This window comes from Python bivittatus, unplaced genomic scaffold (assembly GCF_059951505.1).
Source record: "Python bivittatus isolate LINGU-HERP-01145 unplaced genomic scaffold, Pbiv_v1 ctg000840_np1212, whole genome shotgun sequence".
Taxonomy (NCBI): Eukaryota; Metazoa; Chordata; class Lepidosauria; order Squamata; family Pythonidae; genus Python; species Python bivittatus.
In genome coordinates, this window is record NW_028277113.1 from 44,628,699 (window position 1) to 44,654,193 (window position 25,495).

The 25,495-nt window shown below is 36.8% G+C and overlaps 1 protein-coding gene across 1 annotated transcript; it reads right to left on the reverse strand.

Annotated features, from left to right (window-relative positions):
• Positions 1-12,619: 12,619 nt before the first annotated feature.
• PENK (proenkephalin) lies at positions 12,620-20,861 on the reverse strand. Its single transcript, XM_007430222.4, has 2 exons — positions 20,549-20,861; positions 12,620-13,336 (listed from the first exon to the last, which is right to left on the reverse strand). The coding sequence occupies exons 1-2, from the start codon at positions 20,684-20,686 to the stop codon at positions 12,671-12,673; spliced, it is 804 nt and encodes a 267-aa protein (XP_007430284.1). The 5' UTR covers positions 20,687-20,861; the 3' UTR covers positions 12,620-12,670.
• Positions 20,862-25,495: the final 4,634 nt, after the last annotated feature.

Below are 25,495 nucleotides of genomic sequence, written 5' to 3' on the forward strand. Positions count from 1 at the left end.
CAGTTTACCTCATTATAACAGTGATACAACTTAACAGTTTGTCATAATTTGGAGTTAAAATAGCATAATTAAATAATCTTAACAAACCTAGCCTGAGGATGTGTGTGCTGCTCAAATTTTGTCATATATGTCAAATATAAATGCTTCTGAATAATTTTTGATTGAATCACATGCCATGTCTTAAAGTTAATAAAAATATAGGATGTTTCAAGAAAAGCCAAGTGTTGTGTAAACAAAGTCATAAAGACGTATGTATATTAGCAAAGGTGAAGATTAATTTTAGGTGATGCAATACAACAGTTAAGCCAAATTATACCAAAAGGTGGGAGGAGGAGGAACTGCTAAATGTAAAGTTTCAGTTTACTTTCAGTGAGCTTGACATTATTACCATGGTATGAATAATACTATTAACATAATCTAATATCACACATGCCATTTCTTCCTGCATCTTGTGAAGTAGTGGTATTGTATTCTCCAAGCACCAGAAAGCTATTCTGTGTTTTAGCACACCTTGCAGATCAGATTTTCCTAACCCACCAACTATAGAACAATAAGCCTCCTAAGTATAATTAGTAAATTTATATGTGAAGCATCTATGTGAGAAGCTGCATGATTAGTTAGAGCAGGATAGCATCTTGGAAGACGACCAAGCAGGTTTTAGGGAAGAGAAATCAACTTAGACCACTGCCTTCTCCTCCAACATTCAGCTGATAAGTGTTTTACCTGTACAGTACACAGCTATTTGCGGCTTTTGTAGAGTTCTGTTTTTTCTCAAGACCCTCATTATGGAACAAACTGCAGCAATCTACTAGTGGTGGACACTTGCTGCTATTATTCTAAAAATTGCATGGGCATTCTAGATTTAGAGTATGTTATAGCAAGAGCAGGCAGCTAACTAATTCAGTAATATCAATGAAAGGAGTGAGACAATGGTGCATTTTGGCCTAACACCTATTTAAAATCTATATTAATTCACTTATAAACTGCTGGAGAGCTTGTGATCTACATGCTCCAAGTAATAGACAAACACCTGCCTGTCCTGTTATATGTAGATGATGCTGTAATTCTTTCCCTGACTCACAGTTCTGAGCCAATTTTCTACCAAAGATCAATTGGTCATTAATTATAGAAAAACCAGATTAAAGCTATTCTCCAATAGACTTAAAAAGTACAACTGGCATATAGACAGACAACCAATAGAACCGATAACTGCTTAAATATCTAGGAGCAGTTTTTCAAACCTCTAGCCATTGAGCAGGCCATATCAATTGTGCCACCACAGCAGCTCAGAGAAGTATGGTAGCTGATTTAAGAATTTTTAGACACCAGGGTGGGCATTAAATACCTGTGGCCATCAGATTATTTGTTGCAAAATCAGTAGTACAGCTTCATTACAGTGTGTAACTGCGCCCTGACATAAAATGCCAATCATATAAAAGAATACAATTGTATTTTCTGAGAGCTACATTCTCTACACCCAGAAGTGTCTTCAGTGCTATACTTAAAATAAAGGCTGGGCTGATTACTGAAATAAGAGTCTGGAAACTAATCTTATTTTAGAATCTGTTTATCTTCCACAAGATTTTCTGCCCTACTTGGTACGTGATAACTTGGAATGTAGATGGTATGTAGTTCCCTACTTTTCTTCTAAAATATTGGTTACAACACAAGCATGGAACTTATTAAGCAAAGATTAGAAGATATTGAACTGAAGCATAAGCTGGCAGCCACCTCCAGGTTATATCAACTCATCAGTGAATCAAGAGAACCACAGGCTGTATGCTATTATTTCAGTTTTCTTATACCCATTACTGATGAGCTTTTTCCAGAGATGTTTTAATGTCTTCCCCTTTTATGGAAGGCAGATATAATGGATTCCTGCAGGATGTAGGCAATGCCCTCGCACCTCTGGTGAATATAGAATTCTAAAACATGTTTTTCTAAGTGTAAATTCTATGTGAGAGCCAGTTTGGTGTAGTGGTTAAGACACTAGCCTAGAAACTGGGAGATTGTCAGTTCTAGTCCCGCCTTAGGCACAAAGCCAGCTGGGTGACCTTGGGCCAAGTCACTCTCTGTCAGTCCTAGGAAAGAGGCAATGACAAATCACTTCAAAAAGAAAAAAAAAACTTGCCAAGAAAACTGCAGGGACTAGTCCAGGCAGTCACCAGGAGTCAACACTGACTCAAAGGCACCAAAAATTAAAATGAATCAATTAATTTGCACTGCTCAGTGTTACCTAGAGGTTTTCTTAAATGACAGGTGTCCTGAAATCACCTTTTTAATTGCTAAGTTTTGAGCCTTAACCATATGGCTGCATGATATCCAGATTTGTTAATAGAAGCACACTATGTATTAAACTGTTAAACTGTTATTATATTTTAGATTGTACTTGGGTTGTTTCAACTTACTTTTTACTAGTCTTGACTGTAATAAAGAAAGATGGGATGAGAATCTGTGTAGATGAGTATCAAGTATAGTACAGAGGCAGTTGGAAACAACTTTTTAACCAGAACTACTAGCACAGTAATAATAGCTGTATTAACTTGTTTGTTATAATAGAAGAACTTGTTTATAGTACCGTAAAATTCAGAAATGTTGGAACACATTTATTTTGAGCTAGACTTTTGTTTCATCAAATCTAGAATTGTTGCCATTGATTGGAAGTGGTTCTCCAAAGATGCCAGAGATTCAACTTGGAGCCTTCTGTATTCAGTGCAAGTATTTTAGCAGTGAGTTATTTCTCTTACCCATAATTTAGAGGAACACAGGTAAGTAACAAAAGACATTAGTGACATGGTTGGGCCTGCAGGGTGAAAGGATGAAGATCTCAAACCTCATTTCCCAGAAGTCCCCTGGATCTTGCGTTTGTGCCTTAGTTCAATATGCAACTACCTATATTAGGTATGTGAGAGAGATAGGGAGCTACAGCCTGTACTACCCTTCTGGCAAATAAGATGTACAAATAGGCCAAAAAAAAAAAAATGAAACAATTTCTACAGTGCCATCTCCAGGCCATATAGTGCTAAAGGATTCAGCCTTTCCTCTTCCATTTTGCAAAGATAGGTTAATCCTTACAAGAGATAGACAAAAACAAACTCTATTAAGAACAAAAATGTTCAAATATAGCCCCCCTTTTAAAGTATCAGTATTAACATGCAACCATTCCCTGATGAAAGAAAGCCAGAATTGCCTTGATAAAACAGGTGCTCCCAAATTACTTAGACCATTTAACATATCTAAAGATGCAGTGCTTCAGGCAAAGAACAAATGTGATGCCAATCTGCTACAGATTGCTAATTTACTACTTGGCTCAGGATCTTACAGAGATTCAAGCTTATCAAGGAAAAATTAAAGATTGTAAAACTGTACTCATTAACACAACACAAAATATATAATACCTGTGAGAGTATGCGCTGTTTTCTGCACAGACAGAAACATGAGACATGCACATAGCAAACTAAATGAAAGGTCTAATGCAGATTCCTGGCTGTCACTGGATGCGCACTTCAAATGGTTTCAAGATCTGATGGAAAGACCACACAGCTTCTAGATTTTTCTCTTATTTTATTCAGCAACACAGGAAAAAAAGCAGCAGTTTGGATATAAGCCAGGTTGTATTAGTATAAACAAGTAGTTTCTTGTTTGCATTATTTAGCAGGCAGCTTTCCACCTCTCACCTGGTAGCCTGACACAATATGAAGTAAAAGTACCAAATAAACTTTTTTTCCCCTCTAAACCTATGTTTGTTCTCAAAAGCATTCTAAATACCATATGATATATACCCAACACACATGTGTTCCTAATATATAGTATGTGTACTTCCCTAGGTTCCTAATTCCTAATTTTACTATTTCATGCCCTAAGAAAGTATTTATTACACGTAGTCCTCGCTTAACAACAATTTGTTTAGCAACCATTCAGAGTTACAATTGCACTGAAAAAAGCTACTTATGATCAGTTCTCGCACTTATGACTGTCACAGTGCCCCTGCAGTCACGTAATCACAATCTGGGTGCTTGGTAACCAGCTTGCACTTACAATGGTTGCAGCGTCCTGGGGTCATGCGATCCCCATTTGTGACCTTCCCAGCCAGCTTCTGGCAAGCAAAATCAATGGGGAACTGTGTGATTCGCTTAATGACTGCTGCAAAACTTTTGTAAAATCGGGTGCAGTCACGTGATGCCTCACTTAATGACCACCCTGCTTAATGACAAATTTTCTGGTCCTTATTGTGGTTGTTAAGCAAGGACTACCTGTAATTTATTGGCCTTGTATTATCACCTCTCCAATTGAAGGGTGGCTGGTTATTTCTCTGGCAGACAAACCACTGATCTTGTTATTTTCCATCATGTTGAACCAATCAGCCAAACCTTAGGGTCATTTGGCCACTTGCCCCATGACACCCCTTTGTTTCCCAGCTTAAGTATAGTATCTTTTTCTTCCATGTCTCTGAAATTGTTCTTTTCTTGTTTTAAAGAGCAAACCTTTTCTATCCAGATGAGGAGATGATTGGAAGGAATCTGTCTGTGGCATATGTGATAGAAAGATGAGCATTCAAATCTGGTGAATATCTGTGTATCAGGCAATAAAGACTGGCAAGGAGGCTGCAGTATTGTGAATGCAGACTGGCTGTTCCCAACAAAGACAAACTTATATAATGTAATGTGTTCAGTGAATACATACAGTCCCTGTAGACCAAAGTGCTTTGATAAGCTATTAACAATAATTCTTGCATAGAAAGCTTTCCTACCTGAAAAGTCCAGAATTCTTGATGCCTTAATAAACTCACTGCCAATCTCCCTTTCTCTCTCTCTCATTAGTTCTTTGAAATGCTAAACCTCTTGAAGCAAGATACAAGGTAACATCAAACAGCATTTCTTTGCATCTTGTTGCTTCTGCTAATATTTATGTTTGAACCTCACTGTCTGCTGCTTGTTCAACTGGCAATAGCAAGTTGTATGTTTTTTTTCATGTTCAGAAAGTTTTTCAAATGGCTTATGTCAGTTTTTCACATTTGCTTCGTAAGCTTTGTTTTTTTGCCAGCGTGCTGCACTTTTCTGTCTCCATTCAGAAACCTCGGGCATGGAACAATACAGAGCTTGATTAGTAAAACTCTAAACAAGCCAGTTTCTTGGCAGCTGTTCTCCAATAGAAGCCTTACATTTGACACTTGAGAGGAAAGGAAAGTTCTCTGTGGCTTGTTCTACAGTCCCTGGGATCAGGCCCCTTTGTAACGTGGCTCTCTTTGTCCCATTCTCCTCTTCATATGCACCAGGGACACTCTTGAGAGAACATACCGCACAGGGAAGCATAATCTCTCTCAAACTACACATCCTAGAATCAACCACATGAGGACATTCTGCAACTAATTGTTCGCAGAGTTGCTTCTGTCTGGTTTCAGAAAACCTCACAGTGGAGATCCTTGTAGGTATGATATAATTTTCCATATTATTTTCAAGCATAACTTACTATTTAGTTTTCATTATTTTTCTCTCCTGTAAACAGGGTTGCTGAATGGCTGGCCCCAGTAAAGTATACCCTTTTTACTCTCCATGCTTAGAATCTGATAACAATAAAGTTGCACGTTGCTGCCAGAAGAATGTACTGCCCTGAAGTAAAAAAAAAGATGTTACATATGATTGTAAGGGTCAAAGTTTTTTCAATAGCCTGACTGCTGGATACATAGCTTAGACATGTAGGCAGCTACAGAGAAAAGGCAAAAACTCCTTAGAACCACCTGCAAGCTGGCAAATAAGTTTTGAAAGAAAGAAGTATAAAGCCAGAGTAGAAATCTGTGAAGAGATGGCAGAAAGGAAAACGCAGCCATGGACTGTAGATGGTGGCGCAGCAAATGCCAGGTGACTGAGTTCCTAGAGAACTGGGCAAATGTGAGTTGAGAAGGAGAGAGAATAGTAAATTTTGGTGCAGTTATGGTAAGACCATCAGGAAAAGCCCTTCATGGGGCCAGGTTATTTGAGGGACCACCTCTCCCCGATTACATCTGCCTGTCCTACCAGATCTAGCAGAGAGGGCATATTATGGCTTCCATCACCTGGGGAGGTACATTTGGTAGGCCCCAGGGGGTGGGCCTTTTCTGCTGTGGTGCCTGTGCTATGGAAACTTCTCCCCGCTGAGGCGAGGCTGGCCTCGTCATTGTTGAGCTTCCAGAAGTCCCATAAGACTCGGTTATGCCAGCATCCAGGGGATGGGGAAACTAGTGAGGTGGGTCCCTTATTTTTAACTTCCTTTTATTCTCTGTTTTATTTTGTTTTTTTATTTATACATTAAAAATATATTTTTAATGTATTTTACTATTTTTAGCTTTGTTGTACGCCACCCAGAGTCGCCTGCAGTGAGATGGGCAGCTATATAAATTAATTTAATAAATATAAATAAATAAAAGTTGTTAGTATTCCTAAACTTGGAGATTAAGTGTGGGATGAGGGAAGAAACTAGCAGTTTTTGTATTATAAAAAATGGAGTAGTGGTTTGGGCTCTTGTTCCTTTTTGCCTGTCAGTGAGTTTCACATACCAATCAACCAATTATGAATGCTTATTTTGCTGTCTCACACTTTTTTCCCTACCAAATGGGTTAGGGTTAGAGTTATCCATAATACTGACATTTACCTCTGTGAATTTGTGTACCCATGCCCTAATCACAACAAGGATATTGCATCAATCGATTATATCCTGGGTGGGCATAAACTTTTTTTACATGAGTTTTTAACCCTAGTAGCAGGCAAAGCAAGAACAAGGTTTGAATGATTTAGTTACAATTCTATTAGTATAACTTATATTTAGATTTTGTTAGTGTACATGCTTACATATATATGCTTGGTCACTATATATGTACATAAACAATGATCACTGGAATTACTGTAAATACACTTGTAGCTGGTATAGTAAGAAATAGCACTGTATTCACTTGTTAGCTGCATGTGTATGTCTGGCTTTGGTACTATCCATACTCACCCTCCCACACAGCCACGATCCTTTCTTGACAACAAAAGAGCAGAATCCAGAATGGGTCTTTGGGCTCCAAACCATGCCTTCTAATAACTTGTTTTCCTCTAGCACTTCACCTACTCATCATCCCATCTTAAAGGTCTTTTCCCGTTTAAGTGAATCTGGGTTAAAATGCCAGAGGAAGAGCCTTGAAATGACAAAAGCAGGTCCAGCAACACTATTTCTGTTGCCAGTTCCTATCCTGCCTTGATTATCTCTGTTCTAAATGACTGCTGTAAGGGGTTTTGATTTGTGAGAGTGCTACTCATTTATAAACAAGGTGATTGGTTTTTTCCTCTTTCTGCACATCACAGCCAGCAAGGAAAACATCAACAGTAGAGCACTACAGTAGAAATTGGGTGGGGTGGGGTGGTAGGGGTAGGGGCTCTCCCACAAGGACTGATACTTGTGTGTCTTATACAGGATTTAAATTGGGATGAGGTGGGGGGGAGAAAGAATGAGAAGACAGAAGACAAGGTGGTTGTGTAGATGCAGGTTACATGTGAGACAGGTTACAAGTACTTCGTCAGTTCCACAACCTTAGTGCTACAGTTGGTATTGGCTCTCAGAATGGATTTTGCTGGTATCTCATCCGTCCCCTGATCCTCCTCTTCCTCCTCTGGTGAAGAGCCATCCAAGGAAGCCAAGACACTGATACATTATTGCTAAGCAGACTGTTTCCATGAACAAGAAAACTTGTTATTAAATGTTATTAAACATGTTACTGAAGACATATATTTTGTTAAGCTTCCAGGTTTTCTTCTACTATCTATTTTAGATTTCTTTAACCTACATGGTCCAACCACTCAGTCAGTTTGCTTAAATGAATATCTATCTATCTATCTATCTATCTATCTATCTATCTATCTATCTATCTATCTATCTACCTACGAAGATAGAAAAAGTAGTGTAGAAAGACAGAAAAGTGTGGAAAGTTTACATTTTTGAAGCCCTCTAATAACATTCCACAAATTAAGTAAGGACATTGGACTGTGGAAAGGTTTATCAGGAAGTATGATGAACGAGGAAGTATGAAAGCAGTGGTTTATATTCAAGTTTGTATACAAAATTGCAATTTGAATAAATGTCAGTCTTTAATACATTTCACTAACATAGAACAAGTATTGGAAGAATGAATTATATGTGATAAAAGCTAGATGCCAAATTCTAGCACTGTCACTGCCTTTTGTAATTTCTTATTTCTTGTTATTCCAAATACCTTTAGGGGGTTTTTTGTGTGTGATAAGAATTACTTAATCCAAAACCCAACACAAGAAAGTTTTCATAAGCCACATTTCTATTCATTCTGTGATAAGATTTATTTCCTTCATTTAAATATGTTTAAATGGGTCCTGTTCTATGAAGCTGCCTGACATACATTCTTGGAATAGAGCAGATATTTCAAAGAAGGAACAAAATCCACTTTAGGGAATTATTTTCATGTGATTTGTTACTTGTTTCTGGTCTTAAATTGGTTCCATAAATACAATGAGGAGATGTTTTCCATTACCTGATGGGAACAGAATGCAATAATGGGCTTTGCTATTCATTTAGTACTAGTGAGAAAGAAGCAATATAGAAAGTAACTAAAATGTCAAGAGCAGCTCCTATATAGTAAACCAGTTTTTGTTTCAGTAACTTGTATTGATTTAATCATAATATAATTACTTAACTTCATTTCAACATGAAGTTGTAATATATTTTATTAAGGGCCATAGCTAAAGCAAAATTACAAACAACTGGATGGATTTATTGTTTAGGTCAGAAGTTGCTGCTCTGGAACCAGTATCTAGTGTTGCTTATACTTAGGCCCATAATGTTGATTTAATGCCTGTCACTTTATTTATTCTTCTAGCCCAAAAGAGGTGATGCATTCAGGTGAGTTGACATTAAGTCCACATTCTGTCAGTCACCTGTGCAAAGTCATTTACATAATTCATGATCTCAAATTGCAGCCCATACACTTTGCAACTGCTTATATAAACCTCAGATGAAAGAACTTGATTCCACTCCAGAAGGTATTGTGGAAAATTTCAAATACCTTTTCTCCCTCCACTTTTTAAAAGACTTCTTTGATGCCAATTGAGGGTTTTTTTGAAAAAAAAAATCTGTGCCTATATGAGAAATAACAACAAACCCACAAATAGTTTAAGGGAAGGATTAGATTTAAGGAAAACCCAATCCAGGTTAAGCACCCACATGCTTATAATTAAACTGCATTAGTGGAGCAAGATGAAACAACATGTGTATCATATGGTTTAGCCCTTAAGCTTTTGCAAGAACAAATTTATGCAGAACAAACATCTGAATAATTTATGTGACACAATAAACTCTTGGATTAATACTGGGGCAGTAGAGATGTAGTCATTGTTTAATAACGATGTCACAACAATTTGATATAAAATTAAATGGTGGATAAATATTTAACTTGGCTGACCACCTTTGGGTAGCAGCTTCCTGAGCTTGAATTCTTAACTAGCAATTTATAGGTGAAAATTTAATCCCTGTGAAGTAACAAGGTCAGGAGGGAAGCCCTGACATGTGGAGCCAAGCTTCAGGTTCAGAGGGTCTTTTTCCAGACAGTACAAGATGACTAGAGAAAAGAATTGGGAGATTTTGACCTAGAAATGGTTCCTTCCCTTTCCTTGTTGACTTCTTTAAAGTAAGGATGGGAGAGTGTTTTTGGTGCCTTGGCCATTCTCTCACAAGACCATGGTAGCACAAGACAGGATCATGACAAATGTATACGGAAACCAATCAGACTTAAAATTAAATTGAGCTAAGAGGCCCCAGATATGCTAGGCATCAATGCAAGAAGCATAGCAAGAGACCCCAGCTAGTTGCAGGTTCAAAATTAAGAATGTTCTCATTTTTTCCTTATCAGGCTTTAGAAAATTATTTAAAATGGATTTGTTTAAAAGGATCTTTGGTTCTTTACTGTTGCCATCCTTTTTCATTATCTTTATTTGGCTGTTTCTTTGGTTTTTATTAACATTTTATGGCTTTTTATAATTGTTAACTTAATGCATTTTATCACAGATATTTGAATGGCATGATTGTAATCTGTCAAGAATCTGAATGAAGAAATAAAGAGTGAAAGAAAAGGAATGAAAGATGGATTCAAGGAAGCTTGTTCAGGGGCTTTGTGTGTTTGTGTGCCTTTGAGTCAGTCTTCGCTTCTGGCAACTATACGATCAAGTCCATGAAGTTTTTTGGCAACATTTTTAAGCAGTGGTTTCCCATTGCCTTCTTCCTAGAGCTAAGAAAGTGACCAGACCAAAGTTACCCAGCTGGCTTCATGCCTATGGCAGGACTAGAACTCACCGTCTCTTGGTTTTTAGCCCAGTGCCTTTCACCACCAAACCAAACTGGCTATCTTGATCAGGATAAGCCAGGACAATAGAATCTATATTTTCTGATATACTCCATGGAGCAAAAGAAAATTTGTGTGAGGTTCCTAGCTATTTCTTTGATGTAGATCTTATTAACAAAAGCCATTAATACAAGAGGCAGGTGGAAACTGAAATATGAAACAAAATATACCAGAAAGGTACTCAGATAATGCCCATGTTGATCTTTTTAGAGATGGGGATATTTCAGGATTAAACTGCTTTTGTACCATGGTCTGGATTGGCCAATTTACAGATATCCTTAATGCAGTGGAGTTCATTATATCACTTCATTGATGGGTGATTTGGGAGTGATGTGCACAGTAATCTGCTTTTCCAAATAGACAAGCAATGTGGTTATTCAAACCTCTTTGCCATCTTCAGGTCCAGTACATTATTCTTAGCAGTCTCCCAAGTCTCAGATTTGGTTCCTTTTTTTTTGGAACAATTGGGATCATTGAGCCAAGGTGTCAGGGAACAGTCCACAGAAAAATGTAAGGCACAGTTACAGTTGAACAGAGATGCAGCATATCTGAGGTTCTCTATAACTCATTAGGAGTCATACTGCATTACATAGAAGTACTGAAGTAATGCCAACAGGTCTTGGCAAGAACATATTGCATGCTTTGATGCTGGGTTCTACAAATAATTTCATCACAACTCTAAATGTAACTCGAGAGAAATAAGGCAAATAAGTACAAGTGGAATAACTAGTGTAGCATTAATCCTAGACTATTCACAACATCACTTACATGTTTGGTAAAGAGAGCATGTATCATTTAAAACTTCAGTTTGTATCTCCTCAATGATCCTGGGATGTATCAAGGGGTTTTGCAAAGTTTAGGTAAAGAGGGCCAAAAGCAACAAGTGCATGATATATAAAATTCCTTAGCTATCTCCCAGTATATTCAGGAAAGTGCTCATTATTAAACCCCTTTCTGTAAAGATAGTGAGCATTTTCCTAAATATGCCACACCTCGGTTAGATGAGAAGAACACTGTAATTTTGCATTTCGGCATATACAACTCTTTCCATCCTTCCCAATAACAAATGAAAAATTGATCAAGATACATTGTATCTAGGGTTCTCTTATTAACTTTACCATTTCCATGGGGGGAAATGAATACAATGAGTTGTAGCTTGCTTTCCCTTTATTCATCCACATTCCATTATAAAGTCACAAATTAGTACTAATTAGTGTTTGGAGAAACTGTAAGCTTATAAAGTAACTATACATATATAGGTAGTTCCTGTGACTGAAGAAGCTAACATAGCTACAGTTTGGGCTCATGATGCCCAGTTCTGATTGCCAGAGAACTGTTTATATCTGGAGACAAGCAAAATTTGAAAATACTGAAATATTGTGTGTGAATGCAATTCTGAATTCAGCAAATATATTTATGTAGGTTGATAATTCTGTTAGAAGCTACAAGATTGTTAAATTTAAGGTCTATTAGTAGCTCTGTAATTTCATAACTATAGAAGTTTTATGGTGCAATTCTATGCATCTACTCAGAAATTACTGTATGGAATTAATTGAGTCTTATTGCATAGTAAAAGGCTGTAGGATTGCATTCTTAATTTTCTTTAAGAAAATAATATGATTTAGGAAAATTGCATTGCTTATTCAGTTTACAAGCCAATTATACAAATGATTATGAAAATAATATCCCTTTGCATTAAATCTAATAGGATTATTGCTTTGAAGTGATGAAATGTGTTCTTTACAAACTTATAGGCTGGTTGCAGTAAATAGTAAACTTAAGCTTAAACTATTACATTTTGTTAAGCTATTGAAATATAGAAGGATTTTTAAAAGTAAGCTTGTGGAATATCTTCAGGAAGTAAATGATAAAATAGTGATTGATCTCATTTTAATTTCTATTTCATGGACAGCATGAAACTCACATATGCAAAAGCATTCCACTGTAAAATCTTTGCTGTCCATAAATACAGTGACTACTAAGAAAACAATGCTTCAGGATATTTTATGCAGTTAAGATGAAGAATTTATTGTATATACAGTTAAACAATTACATTCTTTAAAGAAATGGATATGATAATTAAAATAGATTTAGCATGAAAGTACAACATAGATTAGACTAAAACAGAAGTTATTTTTGATTTAAAAGAGCACAAAACTTGAAATAACAGACAACAGGTTGCATTATTAACCAGGACAGTAAAAAACTGTACAGTACAAGCAACACATTACAATAAATTATGATCAATGAGGCAGTCTTTGATTTGGGACCAAAAGGACAAAATGAGAGATGCTAAAATCTCATAAATCCACCATATCTCTTTTCCATCTCTGGAACCTCTTTGGAATAATTTTCACCATCATCATCTGAAGGAAGAAGTGTATCAGCAAACCGCTTGAGAAATCCACCATATCTTTTTTGGTAGTCCAGCCACCATTCTGGCCTTCCCACTCTTCTCATGAAACCACCATATCTCTTTTGTAACTCTTTGGCATCACCTTCCAACTCTGGACTGCGCTTTATGCTTCTCATAAAACCACCATATCGCTTGATGACCTCACTATCACTATCACTCAAGTCCCGATAGTGCCCTGTTTCAGCATTTTCCTCTGTTGCAAGAAGCTCCTTCAGAAGATCAGAAGAATTAGCTAAGCCATCATCATCTGAATCTTTCTTCATAAACCCTCCATACCTTTTAGCAAGAATTTCTGCTCCATTAGGCTCCTCCTCTGGTTCTACATGATAGAGCTCATCCATCTTTTTCATGAAGCCACCATACCTTTTCATGAAGCCACCATATTTTTTGGCTAGCAAATGGCTCTCATCCTCTTTTGGACTGTCCACTAGGATGCTGCTGCTTTCTTGGGGAAGGCCCAGTTTCGTAATTTGAAGAAGTTCCTTGCAGGTTTCCCAGGCTTTGGCAGAAGGCAATTTTCCTTCACATTCTAGTGTACATGCCTGAAAAATAGTTTGATTTATAAAGTCATGTTAGAAGTATAAATAACATTTAAAATGTCTTTTTATGTCTACAAAATGCTTCAGAATTTTAAATTCAGTATATGGCCAAACAAAACAAAACAAATGTACTTGACCATTTTTTGTATCTTTCTGAACTGGTGATCAAAGTCTGACCAATGATCAACTTCTAAGCATTTTAACGGATTTATTTCAAATGGAACGGACAAGATTCTACTGATGTACTTATCAAAGCAGTAGTCTGACAATAGTGATAAAGATTATGCATGACTTGTGAAATACTGGATTGCTGAGTTTATGGATAGAAAAAAGTGCTGTTGAAAAAATATTTTCAAGGGTTATAATTTCTCAGAGGCTCTATACGTGACTGTCAATCCTTGTACTACTGGAGCACATCTTCATGCAAACATATCTTCAGAAATACATACATGTGAACAGATTTCGCTTGCTAAGCACATATCCGCACAGTGTGAAACTAAATATAGTCAGACGCCCCATGTCTTCCAGATGGTTAGAAAACTCTATGAAAAATATTTGGAGGTGGCCAAAAAGTGTGGAAGAAGAAGGTAAAGGTAGATGAAACCAAGAACAGTGGCAGAAGAGTGACTAAGCCAATTATCAGATTATGTAACTGTGTTGCAAACAAACATATATTTATTGCATAAACTTGTTTCTAAATGAGATATTATTATTACTATACAACTTTTTTGAAATGAATAAATATTTCAAACTTTTGCATATGATATCAATAAAACAGCTACAAAATCGCTTTATAACAAATAACTTAGACAAGCATAACATTTTTAAGGTTGATACAGAATAACTATATTAAAAATAATCCTAAAAGCTTTCCTAAGTAAAAAGTTAGATAGCAACTTTAAAGTATTAAATAATAATGAATATTATCCAGATGGGCTTTTTTCATTCTGTTCATGGAAGGCACTAGGAGACTTCCTACTAGAGGAAGGAAACAAAGTAATTTTCACCAATGGCTTCTTCCCGCTGCAGCACATGGCATGCAGTTTTCCCAGACTTTGAGAAAACACAGAGGACTTCAGGATAGCGAAGAATGATGAGAATTGTTTCCCTGCCCCTTTTCTATAGCATGAAAAAGACTAGTCTAAATTATGCTTAGATCCTTTGAAAACAACAAGGCATTTAATTAATCAAAACAAATTACTCAGTTTTGATTAATTAAAATTACACTGATTTTAATGAGTCTATGACTAAACGTGAATCTATCACAGCCTACTCAGTGTTATTATTTGAATGCTTGATGCCAATAAGGCATATTCATTTTTAAATAGAGGATTCTACTTAAAATGATCAAGTTGGCTCAAAAAAGTGATTCCAGAGTTCTTTCACTGCACAGCTAGGAGAAACACAAAGGTCCAGACATAAATCCCATTGTTCTGTACCTGTGTCATACACAACCAATAAAAATGCTTAATTTGCATGGTTGCTCATTCCATTTCAATGAGGGTAAGGCACAATGAGACACATATACCAAGCACATTTGCTAGGGTTTGATCTCCGGATTTAGTTTTTAGGATTATATGCATGTTTTTGACACTGAGTTCAGTAGATAGTTTGCACGCTCAGTTATTGACTGTTCTGATTAGCTGTTAGAGTCCAAGATAAAGCTCTTACAAAAGGTTTTGCAACTATCCAAATAGATTATTGATGTTGCCCAAGCTAACCACCTTTACCTCTTACTGTACACTTAGGTTAAAGAGAAATATGTCAGCAACGTTGTATAAGTAGATCACTACTTATGTAACTCTTTGGAATGGTAACTCAGACAACCATCTGTAAATCTCTCATTTCATTATATACTGTAATTTGACTGCTTTGAATAACACATAAGCTATAAATTCTTCACTTATCCTTCATTTAAGGGATAAATGAAGACAACATACACAGACGCACACACATATACATATATATATATATATGCTTTCTCATTTTAACAGATTATATATTAGTATGAAGTTTAAAGGTTTAGGCTGATAAAGACAAATGAGAAAACATCTATTAGTTGGTAGTTCAGCTAGAGTAAGGTTTTCTTCAGATATTGTGTAATCATTGATGTTGATTAGTCAAAAGGTTCTGTATTGTGTGATATTCTCAGAAAATGGGAGGCCTTCCATTTAGGTGTATGGAATACAGTATAATTAAAAACACTTTTCCAATGCTGCTTTCAAGGAAATAGTTTTAAGGGACCTCAGAATTATTTCAAACTATCTTGCAGAATCTTGGAAAGAATGTTGTCTCATGCTGTTTTATATATATATATATATATATATATATATATATATATATATATATATATATACACACACACACACACATACACATACACATACACATACACATACATATACATATATACACATACATATATATACACACTCATACATACAAATAAAATACTTTTAAAAATATTTTCTGCTTGATTCAATGCCAAGTTGTTGAATTATATGGGAGTTGATTTCAAGCATGGGTTGAAAGAAATACATGCATTTCATAATCAATATCAGTAAATATTTTATTAGTTACCCTAGTAAATGAAGATCAAACTGTATAAAAACTGTACACTTAATACTAATGATTTGAGCATGAGAATTCATTCAGAGAAGCCAAGTAGAACAAAGATCAGCATCTACATATACAAAATCCACTTCTAATTTCCTCAGCCTTTATTCCTTCCAATGGTATAATTTAGGGTATGGTAACTTTTTTTTGGGGGGGGGGGTCCATTCTTGGTCTTGCCATTAGGAACTGCAAAATGTTAAAAGTACTGAAAAGTATGATCAATTAGCATATGAACATTCTTGTTCATAGCTTTCAGAAGGCAAATATTGGTTTCATTAGGTCTCTGACACTTATTGTCCCCTTCCATATGTCATCCTAACTGAAATAATGCAGATTTTCAAAAGAGAAATAATTCTAATTCTCTTAAAGTTCTGGAATTCATCATTGTTTGGAAGCAAATAGCTCACATTCTTGCAAGATGAAGTATATTATTTCCGTCCTGGATTGGCTTTTTCTTTCATTTCTGATTGCTAGAAGGATATTAGGAACTTAAAAAACTAGAATGAAGAAGGCTCTCAGCACATATGATTCATGTAGCAAGCCCATGGTTTACAAGTCAGAGCATCCTAATGGAGAGTCCCTAGTTCCTGGATATGTGATTAAGTCAAACTATTGAAGTTGGTCATTAGCTTTCTTCATAGCAAATGCTTCTTGTTCATACTGAGAGTTTGCTATGGCTTTGCTTAAACATTTGTTGCATACTTTTGCTTCTGATCTTCCTGCTTGGAATTGTACTAGCTTGACTTACCAGTTGTGACTACAGATTCCTTCTACCAGTTTACTCCCTACAGCTCAGTTTCGATAAAGGGAGAATTGACATTCATTAGGGACCCTTAGAGAATCCTTAGGGATTCACCCCCTTTCTCTGAAGTAGGAAAATCCTGCATGCCTGAATATGAATATTTGGCTAAAAATTATATCCAATATATTTCAACAGAACCATGATGCAATTGTCATTTGCATAGAGTTGTGTGTGAACATTACTGTATACAGAGACACTTTGAAAATTCCTTAGTTTTCAAAGTACAGGTTCCCAAAGTACAAAATCCCCAGGTTAAGAACACCCGGGTTATAGACAACCCATAGTTAAGAACAGAGCCTATTGTAGCAAAATTCGAGTTAGACAATGATTTGAGTTAAATACATAATAGTTCAAATTCATTACACAATACTACTTATACAGTATTATACAATAATACTGTTCCTGCTTACATACAAATTCGACTTAAGGACAGACCTGGGGAATGAAACTTGTTCTTAAACTGGGGACTACCTGTATACTAGAATATTTGGCTCTTGCTCCTTTCTTGCCTCCCACTACTGTTAAAATCTCATATCCAAAAAATGTTTAACCTCTGCAGACAGATTCAATTGGTGTGATATCCTTGTGATTATGGTGCGGATGCGCATATTCACCAAGATAACTGTCAGCCATCAATTGATAACCCTGACTCTAATCAGATCTGATGGGAAAAAAGAACAAAACAGCTGAATTAAATGGACACAATAGAGTAGTGTTAAAGTTATTGGCAGGCAAAAATGTTTTAGGCTAAAAAGGAACAAGACCTAAAATCTGTCGATATTTCCTAGAATTAGTGAATTGTGATACCTCTTGTAGAATTACGTTATGCTATTCTCCTGTGTGTATGACTGCACCTTATGAGAAATCTTTCATTCTTTATCAGAATACTGCCTACACACACACACACACACACACACACACACACAGACGCACTGCTTTTTGTCCTCTGCTATTCTAAACCAAGAAGGAAAACCAAATGTGATACAGTTATGGAAAGGACTTTGTTATTCAGGATGTGATTAAACAAAAGGGAAAATAAATGGCTAGTTCTACCCAAATTTAAACAAGATATTAATGAGTTAAGAAATCAACCAATTATTTTCAATTCATTTTGCTCCCTCATGTGATGCATATTTGCTCAGAAGTATGTCCTCCTATACTCACTGGGACTTACTCATGGAAGTCTACATAGTTATATTAACCTGATGCCATCCAGTTCTGCTGGATTATAATTCTCATCTTCAGCCAACACAACCATTCATGAGATTCTTCAAAAGTTTACTGTAACTAAAATAATTCCTTTAGTGGCCATAGTATCATTTTTCCATCTTGAGAGGGCGGATATTAGTTTTTTTCCACAATGAAAGTCTGATAAAGGAAGATGTGTTTAATATTTTGGCTCTGCTGCTTATTTTTATTTTATTTTGCCTCCATTCTCTTCCCTCATTATTTCTGGCTAATGTTATCTTCCTGTAATGTATATATTTATGGAAAGAATAATGAAGCAAATGAGCCTAATGAATTAACAGGAGCATTATTGAACCCAAATTCCAAACTGCTGCTGTTGCCTTTCATGTGCATGCCAAAGAATGAGTGTAATACTTCAAAAACAGTGCTTTTTTACTCTCCCCAAAAATATAATTCTAAATATTCAGTCTCATAGAGACTGATATGTCAGTAAAATGTTGTGGCTAATGGTTTCTGGTAGAAGGTTGGAAAGCTCATTATTATAATGAGGTGTTGGCTGCTACTTTGCTTTTGAGTGCAAAAGGCATTCACACTGAGAACATAGGCAGACTCATGTTTCTCCCTATGATAATCTCATTAGTTTCAATTGTTTTACTTAATTATTAACCAAAGAGATTATATAGATTGCACATTCTTTTATGGACCTGGTGAGATTAAAAAAAAAAATCTGAGAGAGAGAGAGAGAGAGAGAGAAGGAAGGAAGGAAGGAAGGAAGGAAGGAAGGAAGGAAGGAAGGAAGGAAAGAAAGAAAGAAAGAAAGAAAGAAAGAAAGAAAGAAAGAAAGAAAGAAAGAAAGAAAGAAAAAGAAAGAAGACCTCTCTTAAGGTATCACAAGGTATTTTTGAAATTTAAATTGATTTGGGTCAGATTAGAACCAAACTGTAAAACTGAAGCAATCCAGGTTCAAATATCACCTGAAACTCATGACCCTTTGGTGTCTTTCAGCCTTACCCAATTCCCAAATTTATGAGGACAAAATGAAAATGCAGTAGGAAGGGAATCATGAGTTATGTTTAGGCTTGATAGCAAAACAAAGAAATGTAAGAGCATTTTTTTTTTTAAAGTTGCCATCTGGCAGGAGGAGTGCTATTTGAACAATAAAGGTAAATTCCCTCATGTGCACATCACTGTAGCTACACAGTAATAAAAAGGTAAGAAAACAGACACCAGTTGGATAAAACCTCTCCTACAAGCTTCAACACATGTACATACAGTATGATGTATGTACACATACATACATACATGTATGTACACATACATACATACAATCCAGAACAGAATAGCCAGATTAGATAAGATCTCCAAAAGTAGAAAAAGTATGTGATACCTTTCCAAACACACTTTCACAGCAAAATCAAGCCCAGGTTTAAATAGAAATTTCACATAGTTAATAATGCTGATTTTTCTGGGATCATATTATTCTTCTCACTTAAGAGTTCCTATGACTTAATGGATCAGCTTGATAAAATCAGATGGATGACAATGTCCAAGTCTTTATCTTCATTGAAATGACCCAAAGAAGGGGCTACAAAAACCAACAATGGTATTAATTCTGCCATCACTATAATATTATGAGATTAGCAAGATATAGTGAGACAATAAGAAGCCATATACTTGAGTCATTGGTGTTCATGCTAGTCTTAAAACTTACAGCTTCCATTAAGTTTGCAAGATAATGAGTTGAAATATACAAAAGGTACTCCATTCCTTTTGTCTTGTTTACTGTTCTATTGGTTCTTTAGAAATTACAGCAAGAGCAAGTACTTTCTAATACAGTGAGTTATAGAGGGCTTCTCATTCTGGTCTGGCTGTGATGAAGTACAGGAATGTAGTATTATCCATGCCAATTAGTTTAATGAATATTCATTATTAATTAGACAATGAAGTATATATAGCTTGAATATGTAATATATAGTAATGTTAAGACTGAGCGCCACTGTGGTATTGTGGTTTAAAGCAATAGGCTAGGAACCAGGAGACCATGAGCTCCGGTCCCACCTTAGGCATGAACTCAGCTGGGTGACTCCTGCCAGTCACTCTCTTTCAGCCTTAGGGAGAAGACAGTGGTAAATCACTTAGGGGAAAAAAAATGTAGCCAGGAAAAGTGCAGGGACTTGTCTGGGCTGATGCCAGAAGTCAAGACTGACATGAAGACATAAAAAAATAAAATAAAAATCTAACAACAGTTTTCAGGCGATATTTTACTAGTGAATGGAATCATACATGCTTAAACTGCTTGGGGAGAAAATCATATCAGTAATAATTTATATACTATTATAATTTTGTTGATCAAGAACATCTACTAACCTTCAGTGTTGTAGTGCTTCTATCTGTAGTTGACATATATTAGATTCAATGCACTGTGTGAAAATATATGTGGGCAATAAACTGGAATAGATAAGTTCTTCAGTGATAATTCAAGTCCATTGTTGGGTGGATAATCTGTGTTAGTGATCTATCTGAGTTTTGTAATCTATTTGTGCCTGCATGAAGTTTTCAGTTGAGCTGGGAGGAAGAATCTTAAAATAATAATGAGTAAATTCTCTTACCAAGGGATTGATATCAGCATGATATGCCAACTGATGGGAACAGGACGCACAATCTTTTGTACATTCTGCCTGAACGGTAAGGATAAGGCATGTGCTAAGAGCCAACAGCAAGAAATAACATCTCAGAAGCAAGGTCATGGTCTGCAAAAAGAAGAAGAATTAAACTCAGTCACAGTATTTTGTTTTTTTTATTCCAGCAATAGATTGTATTAACAAATACATACAGAAAAAGAATCCAAAGTATTTTTAGCTGTAATACGCCAGCAAGAATGTCTGTCATCACGTATTTGGACAAATGTGCATACAGCTAAATTTCATGCATTATGATAGAAGCAATTAAAGATCATAAAATTAAAATATATCCTTTGAAATCGCGTGTGATTTTTCCCCTCATTCAGATCTCACATGGCTTATTTCATAACATACAGATCCACCCTTCTATAAATGTTGCCTTTTGAATCAGTATAACTCTGAAAGTTAACACGGACTGGGGGAAAAAAAAAAGGAGGGAAAAATCCTAGTAACAGACTAAGTCAACGATCAGATACCTTCTTGTTTTTTAGCCTTGAACAATGAACAGTTCTAGATCCTGTAATATAACCAGTGGCGAGAGGAATTTCATCCCATTCACCGCGTAATCCGAGTCCGTTTTCATCCCCGCCGGCGAGGAGCCATGGGAGGTGCGCGAGTGAAATCCAGGCTGAGGAAAAGCCGGGAAAGGATCGCCCTGGAGCCCAGCGGCTCCCTCCCTCCCTTCCGCACGCCCAGACTTACATTTCTAGTCTGCTTCGGGATATGCGGACGCGCTTCTGAGGTGCGCGGCGGCTCCCACCGAAGTGTCTTGCTCTGAGCCGCTCGGCGAAGACGCCTACGGAAGAGGTTCGCGGGGACTTCTCTGAAGAAGCTGAGTGACTGCAGGGGAAAGAAAGAAAGAAAGAAAGAAAGAAAGAAAGAGAGAGAGAGAGAGAGAGAGAGAGAGAGAGAAAGAAAAGAAAGAAAGAAAGAAAGAAAGAAAGAAAGAAAAAGAGAGAGAGAGAGAGAGAGAGAGAATGAACACACGGAGGAAAAAAAAAAAGGAACGGCAGCTAGCGAAGAAAGATCCGCTGCAATAATACAAAATCAATCTTACCGAAGAGAAGGGACGACTTGAAGCTGCCGGGGCCACTGAGGCTACTTCCTTTCCCTTCCCAAGAAGGGTATCTCTGGTGGTCTTCGGAACTCTTCAGCAAAATCAGGAGCAGAGAAGTCTAGAAGGCGACTTTATAATTACTCAAAAAAAGGAGAAACGGGCAGCATTCTCCCAATCGCCTACTGCCCTTCAGGTGACGCAATACCTACGACATCCAGTAGGAGTAAAGCATCTGGTATGGGTGGGGGGAAGGTGGGGAGAGTTGTATCAGCGTGCCTGAGGCCAAAGAAAGACTCACGATTCTGTTGTTCCCTTGAGTGAGTGGGTAGATGTGGTAGTCATCCCCACCTGATCAGGGATGACATTTAACCCCAGGGATGACACCCATTTCACAGGATAGCGTCTCCTCACCACCTTAAGTGGCAGTAGGGCCTTCCATGCTGTCACTTGGGACCAACCTCCTTTGGCTACAAGGATGTTCAAAAGTTCTTCCTTTCCGCTTGGAGGGCTCTGATCCAGACCCCATCCCAAGAAAATTGGAGGGTTCATTCCAACACAGGCTACTTAAGGATGTAACAGGAAACCTGTCAGACTCAGAAGTTTGCCAGAAAGATTTTGTCTCAGTCTGGACCCAAGCAAGTGCCTCCCAGCTGTATTGGGACTAGATTCTGCAGAGGCTCCCAGCCAGCCATAGGTGGAGGGAGCATCAGAGAGCACTAGATAGGGGAAGCCTGGTCTGTACCATATATTCCTGATCTCTCACCCCACTTATTCTTCAGAGGCTGTAGGAGATGCCACCTAGGATTTTGTTGTTTGTGTTGTCAGATGTGTAAGGGTTCAATGGTTTCAACTCATCTTCCACATTATGGTGCATCTCTAGGCCCCATGGTCTGATAGGGGGCTCCTACTAACATGCAGATGGTCCTGGTAGCAAGGAAGAAAAGAGAAGATTTCACTAGCCAGGATAGTAATAGTAATAGTAGTAGTAGTAGTAGTGGCAGTAATAGTAATAGTAATAATAATGGTAATGGTAATGGTGACAGGCAAGACAATTGGGGGCAGCTAATTCAAGAGAAGAGCCTATGGACATTTTTTTTTATGAAGCTATATATAATGTATATGTGTTTAGGGATGCATATGTGAAGAAAGGATTACTGTACATTTTCCATATGTAAGTCTGTTGCTAATAATGAAATCCAATTTCAGGAGCACACTAAGGGTTTAAGTGCCAGAGAAATGGGTTTGTGCCAGAGTGTACTTGGGAGGCTGTACACAGGACCATTGGGAAGGCAGTTTACTGCGAAAAATGTAGTACTAGACAATTAAAAGTGTATTGTGAAGGACAGAAAACACACAATTGTTATATCATTTTCCAAAAATGTATCCTCCTACATTTTACCACACAGTAGTCAGATTGTTTTTTTTTTTTTTTACTGAAAACAGAAAACAAGAGTCAATAAAATATACCAGAGCAGAAGATTTGTTGGCAAGAAAAAGTTTAATGTATTTATTTTTTTAAAAAAGTATGTTGTCTTTGAAACAAAACTTTTAACATATAATTTTTGTGAAGTTAGATGGGGTTTCTGTGGTTTTAAATGACTCTTAATGCGCTTACAGATATCTTAAAAACAAATAGCTTAAACAATTCCCTGTATATAAAGTATTGGCTGATTCTATTTACTGCCCTCGTCTTGGAAAAACTGAATCCAATTTTTAAGAGCTACATTGAAAAAAGAAAAGATGTACAGTTTCAGTTACCTGCCTTATACATTTTTCATTAACCTGAACATCATTCTAAAACTATACATGTGGAAAAGCATCCCTGAGAAGCAGATCAATTCAGCGATGCCAGGCAGAATGTTGATTAATCAATTAAATGACTTTGCATGTCAGGGATAGATACCAGAAGAAAGGCTTGAAGCCAAGAGAGTGTCTCAATTAACTATATTAAAATATGTGTCTCTTTATTTTAATAGTACAACATCCATAAATTCCATCATAGTGGAATACAAGGAAGCAGGTTTCAATTGCCCTGTTGTATTACTGGTGAAATGAATGAATGAGCATGTGCTTATTTTGTACATGAACTTCAAACAGAAACTCAGATCATTAGAACATTCCCTGAGTCTGATTGCTGATGACTACATGGGCATTTCCATGTTATTTTTCTGATATTCATATGAAAAATGGTTTGCCATTGCCTCTTCCAGAATTTTTTTTAAATGATCTAATCTAGTCTACAGCCTTTGTATTTTTGAGTTCTATCTGGCCCTGCTTAGGCTCCCCTCAGCTGAGATATGTACATGAACACTACATAGTAACTAAATCCCTTTTATTTTTTGCTCTTTGTCCCCATGATGCTACCACAAATGTATTATTTTTTCCAGATGCCACAAGACTCTTCTTTGTGTATTTCTATGCATACCTCGTATAAAAAGCATTCCCACAAACTGTCCTGAAATCACTATTTCTGATTGCTTCATACTTTACTAGAATTCATAAAAATTGAATAGATAGCTGTTAAAACTATTCTAAACTCAAAGGTAAAAAAACTGAAGATGGGTTATACAGATGTTTTGAAAAGACACAGAATATCCACTTTGAAAAAAAAATTGAAGAGACACAACAAAGAAAGAAGAGAAAAAAGAAAGAAAAAAGAAAAGAAAAGAAGATGGTTCACTGGTGAATTGTGCCCTTGCCATAGGTTCAGCTGAGAAAGTCAGTAGCATCATAGACAAAAAGAAGAAGAAGAAGAGGAGTTCAAAACTTTGCAAAGGACCAGGGCAGGAATCCTCAGTCTTCAAGTTTGCAGGATCAATTTTGCTTTTTTAGTAGAACCTTGAGATCTAAAGCAGGGTACCTCAACCTTGGCAACTTGGTTGAGGTACCTTGGCAACTTTAAGACAGGTGGAGGTACCTTGGCAACTTTAAGACAGGTGGACTTCAACTCCCAGAATTCCCCAGCCAGCAAGGCTGGCTGGGGAATTCTGGGAGTTGAAGTCCATCCGTCTTAAAGTTGCCAAGGTTGAGGTACCCTGATCTAAAGGATTCCAAGGATCCTTAAAGGATTAAACTCATAGTTGTTTCAGAGGAAAATCCACTTTTGGCTATCCCAAGCCTCTATCATTTCATTTATATCAGAGAGGAGATGTTGCATTGTTACTATTGCTTGCAAATTGCAAATTATCCAGAAAGCTTTCTCTCTATTCCTGGTGTAAGAACTTTAATAAGAAATAGGAAATAAAGAGGCAAGGGAATAGAATTCATTCTGGTAGTGATCTGGAGACATTATACAAGTATCCCAATATTATACTTCTGTAGCTCCACAAATAATCACTGCAAGACATTGGGTATTTTACATTTTTGTAAATTTCCCTTATCCGTATCACAGTTTTGCCTCTTGTTTTCTCTCTCCCATCTTGTATTCATAGAGTAAGAATACAGGTGAAAGCAAAAGGTAGCTGCTATGGGCATTCCTTGATCCTGTACATTGCATCGAATCCTCCCTGCATCTTTTCCAGCCAGTTTTGTGCACTAGAGGGCACTCATCCCCTTGCATTTTCAAAGACAGGCTCTTTTTCAACAACAAGGAAAGTTTATTCAACACTGATGTCGACTGAGAATCTTACGTTAAGATTTGGCCGTTGTTATCATGATCTGGAGATATGGCTGTATGGTTGTGTAGTCCATACTCCAGAGAGAGGAGTTATAGGTCAGTGGTAAGCCTGGATGATAGAAAACAATCTGAATATCTACTGCACTGAAATTTTGGAACAGCTGGACTGATGGTCTCAAAGTAATCAGAGATATGCCAGGGG

What these genes read in the sequence shown, in the direction of transcription:
- PENK (XM_007430222.4), bottom strand. Translation starts at nt 20,686, where the DNA reads ATGACCTTGCTTCTGAGATGTTATTTCTTGCTGTTGGCTCTTAGCACA. An exon ending in ATGCTGATATCAATCCCTTG is followed by an intron (nt 13,337 to 20,548) that starts GTAAGAGAATTT and finishes ACTATTTTTCAG; the next exon opens with GCATGTACACTAGAATGTGA.